This window comes from Sparus aurata, chromosome 21, assembly GCF_900880675.1.
Source record: "Sparus aurata chromosome 21, fSpaAur1.1, whole genome shotgun sequence".
In the NCBI taxonomy this organism is placed as follows: domain Eukaryota; kingdom Metazoa; phylum Chordata; class Actinopteri; order Spariformes; family Sparidae; genus Sparus; species Sparus aurata.
This window is the reverse complement of record NC_044207.1, coordinates 31,336,908-31,341,266: the sequence shown is the minus strand read 5'-3', so window position 1 is coordinate 31,341,266 and position 4,359 is coordinate 31,336,908. Positions and strand designations below refer to the sequence as shown.

Here is a 4,359-nt window from a genome sequence, read left to right as displayed (position 1 = left end):
TGTTCCCGTCATTCCCTTGAATACGGCTCAGTATGAATTTGGGGCTGTTGTTTCCATCCTGTTTGTACCAGAACAAAGTTGGACTTGTGTCACTGGTCTCAAATGAGCAGTCCAGTGTAACTGTGTCTCCTTCAGCAGCAATGACATCTCCTGTTGGCTGGATCACTCTGTCTGCTCCTTTACACTCTGAGGAAGAAGAGAACATGCAGAGGAAGAGATGAATCAATAAAGATGATTGATTAAAGGAGAACAATCAGTAGGTTTAAAGAGTTACCTAGCCAGAGAGTCAGAATCAGGATGTTTCTCAGCCAGTGTTTCATGTCTGCAGTGAGAGGGGAGGAGAGAGAGGAAGAACATTGATACTCTGATGGATCTGGGCCTTCACATCATTGGTCCTTCATCTTCATCATCTGTTGAGGAACTCTCTACATTTACATCTCATTTACATTTCAACTGTTCAGCTCAAATGTTCTTCATGATGATTGTAGTGGACTGAACACAGGAATATATGAAGAAACAAAATTCTTTCATCAACATTTCGATGATTTCATCAAAAGTCTCTTTGTGCCTGTGTTGTGTTAATTAACAGGATTCCACTCTGCTGCCTGATGAGTTCTGGAAATAACTTTTAACACAGCGATATAATGAAATGTCAGCACCACATGCGTGTATTTGATGTTAACTAGTATGATTTACTAATGATTTGATTCAACCCTAGATTATAAAACTTTAAAAGTCACGCCGTCTTACGGTCACTTTTCTCTTTTCAGCTCATCCTCTTGTCCTGACTCTTGGCTTTTGCTCGTAACACTTCGGGCTCTCCGTGTTGAAACCTCCTGGACATACAGCTGACAAGCATTTAGGGATGTGGTCTGCTGTTTTTCACTTTTTACTGAGAAAAGTCGTTTGCCAAGAGTCGTTTGCGAACGACCTGCTGAGGAGGTGAATTACATTACCTGCTGAGAATCACGTTCGCGAAAGTGGGTGACTTTTACTGTGCAGTAAAATCACTTAACATGATGCTACACGGATGTTAGCAACACAGCGCTAGTTTTAGCAGTACGGTTATTGAACGTGAATCAACTCCTCTGCCCTGAGTGAGTGAGTGAGTGAGTGAGTGACACAGCGCCACTTTCAGCACAGAACGCAAACGAGAATCACCCCATCAGCGACAGTTCTCTGTATGCAGTAGGTTCGCGAATCATGAACGAATCAGCGTGAACGTGACTCACGTCCTCACAGTTCTCTGTGTGAGTTGCGGCAGTTCCACTCCCAGCTGGCATGCTCACGGCTGAGCTCAACTGAACTGAGAAAGGAACGAATCAGTTCAGGAAGTGATTCCGTTCACTTCATTCACCCAAAAGATTTGTTCGTTTGAACGACACAACACTATAGTACACAGCAGAGTCTGTCACCGCAGCAGAGATGATGGTCAGATCCACACGTTTGTCTGCTTTGTTGACGTCAGCTGAGAACTCAGAGTCAGTTGGATGAATGAATCCTCCCTCTGTGATGTAGAGCAGGAACTCTGGTCTGGATCTCTGGTATTGTCTGTACCACTGGATATTGTTGATAGCACCCTCATATTTACAGGTCAGGTTGATGTTTCTTCCCTCTTCAACACGTTCTTCACTTCTTTCTGGCTTTATGCTGTTCATGGAACCCAGCGCTGCAAAATGAGTTTTATTCATGTTAGTCGTCTGTAACATTCTGACATCAAGAGACTCAACAGACCTTCTTTAATAAACCAAATGGATATTGTTACTGTCCACAGATACAGCTGTAGTTATTATAGGAGACCAAATATGTGGTTCAGGCAGCAGGTTAATGAGACTGTGATCTCTGTTCCAACACTTACCTACAAAGTGAGAGAAAAGTATAAAGAGGTAGAGCGACATGTCTTTAGAGTTGTTCAAGTCAAACAGACAGCAGATGTCAGCTCTTCTCCTCAACATCAAGCTGATTGTGCTTTTAGTTCCTCAAACACTTCTGCTCCAGAGACAGAAATCATCTCATTGGTTCAGTTGAAGGTCAGTGGGTGGAACCAAGGAAAGAAAAACCTTTTTAGAGAATATCTGCCTCCTAAAGTTCAGTTGAGCCGGTGAGTTGATTTGTGAATCCAGCTGTTCAGAGAAATGTTGACTGAATGTCCAGTTTCAGTCCTTCACAGCTCTGTGAGACCGAGGCAGGTGACAGGAGAAGGAAGCTTTGATCACCTCAACATTTAGTCTTTACTCTGGAAACATGGAGACTGTTTCATAGATCCTTTAAACACAGTGAAGACATAAAAATATCAATATTTCATTCTAGCAATGATCAGTTTTAAGCTCCGGACATACTGAAGGTGGAGAATGAGCTTCCATGCTTTGCTTCTCTTGTTTCAACGCAGTGTGTCAGAGTGGGTGGGCAGATAAAGCTGTATTGTGTATCACTGTCTGTAACATGACAAAATGTGGAACTGATCTAAACCTGTTTCATTAGCAGTCCTGCAGCTGTGTCATATTTAAGGACTTAGTAAAGCATGAGAGGAACTGACAAAAGTTCAACGATCTCTCTCTTTCTTTTTCAGTTCATCATTATTTGGTTGTCATGTAATTTGATTGCCAAATTATTGCATGTTATTTATTGATATATTGTTTTACATTATATTCAACTTCTAGGCTGAATGCCATTCATTTCTTAGATTCTAAGTAAGAACCTTGACATCAGGATTTTAATGGACATTTTAATATTCATCAGTTATAAACGACGATGCTGGAGGACGATTCTCAGCTTTTAGCTCAGTTCTCAGAGGATTTGTTGTCTGACAGAGTCTCATGTAAAGACGTCGTCGACACAGTAACCGTCCAGCAGAACTTGATTTCCATCAATTTAAATTTGATGATAGAAAAAAAAATCCTGTAGTCATTTCTAACTGATTGTTAATCAACTAAACACAATGAGCAGCTAGTCTTTGCTGCATAGCAGATCTATTTGTTGTTAACACACAGTTAGCATCTATGTTCACTGCATTCTGACTCCTTTACAGATTTTTCACTTAAATAGAGTTGGTTTTAAAATATTTTCTTTCTATTTTAGTTTTTTTTTTTTATCTGATGAGCCAAGTTAGAGTGGAAATGATGGCAAGAGTGTTGCCATGGTTACATCACCAAAATTCCGGTGAATGTTCACTGTGAGTAGTTTGATTTTTAAATCATTACATCATTATTGAAAGCACTCCAGACTGTATCATAACATCCTGCTACAGTTTAACAGTGTGTGACTCCCTCTAGTGGATGTTGTGGAGTATTGTGTTGTCTTTGCTCCAAAGGTTTTTGTACAGAGTTTTGGTGTTTCCTGTCACTGTGGGCCTCACAGCACAGTAGTACACAGCAGAGTCTGTCACTGCAGCAGAGGAGATCTGCAGATGCATTTTGGTTTTATCATCACTCACATTGAAGGACAGTCTAGAGACTGGTTCAGATATGGATGATCCTGTTCCAGAGTGAGAAATAAGGAACTCTGGTGGTTTTCCTGGATATTGTCGATACCAGTAAAACTGATCAAGAGCAGTAGCTTGTTTGGAGTATTTGTAGGACAGAGTAACAGTGCTGTCTTCTGAACTGGACTCTTCATTCTTGACTGGACTGAGTTCTTCACAGCTGACACCTAAAGGAAGAGAAATATGTTTTATGTTGTGCTTAAAAAAACAAAAGAAATGAACTGCCTTCAGAAAAGATTGGAATTTAACTTGATAGAATAAAAGCATGATGGTAACATACCTGTTATGATAATGAGAAACATCAGAGACAGCCCATAATAGTCCATGTTGAATAAAGGTAATGTTCCTGGTTTGTGTATTGAACTCTGCTGAATATGGAAGTTCCTGTCTCCTCTATAGTTCAGTAAAAGCTCAGCTCCTCCCTGAATCTCTCCGTCTCCTCTGAGATCTGTATTTTCACCTCTTCTTCTTCCTCCTGGTTAACAGACTGAAGGCAGCAGCTTCTAATAACTTTTAGCTGCTGTAGTTTCTGGGCTCTCTTCATCAAAGGCGTAGGCATGTAATTTGATGATAAAATAATTCTGCGGAGGCAAGGCTGGGTGGAATGGTAGAGCAATCTTTATTGAAACAGATCACAAGCCTGCATCTGAACCAGCAGCGGCCGCCCCCTGGTGTTCTCAGATCCTGGCAAAGTTCTGCCCAATGGTTTGCTCTCTGCTTTATCAGAAATCCTCTTGGACCTTCTATCTTAGAAAATCTACAAGCAACCACTCCCATTTTCTCCCTTGCGGGCCTTTTTAGGGTTCCTTCTCCAGTACACACCTACTTCATCTAATTGGTCACTTTGGTGAATTAAGGATCCATATATCCAATAGACT

At 41.0% G+C, this 4,359-nt stretch overlaps 1 gene segment (V, D, J or C); it reads right to left on the bottom strand.

The window, feature by feature from the left end:
- Positions 1-1,349: 1,349 nt before the first annotated feature.
- On the bottom strand, positions 1,350-4,029 carry LOC115572826 (immunoglobulin heavy variable 3-23-like). The segment is given in 3 exon segments: positions 1,350-1,650; positions 3,354-3,648; positions 3,762-4,029. Coding segments are annotated over 3 exon segments (642 nt in total).
- Positions 4,030-4,359: the final 330 nt, after the last annotated feature.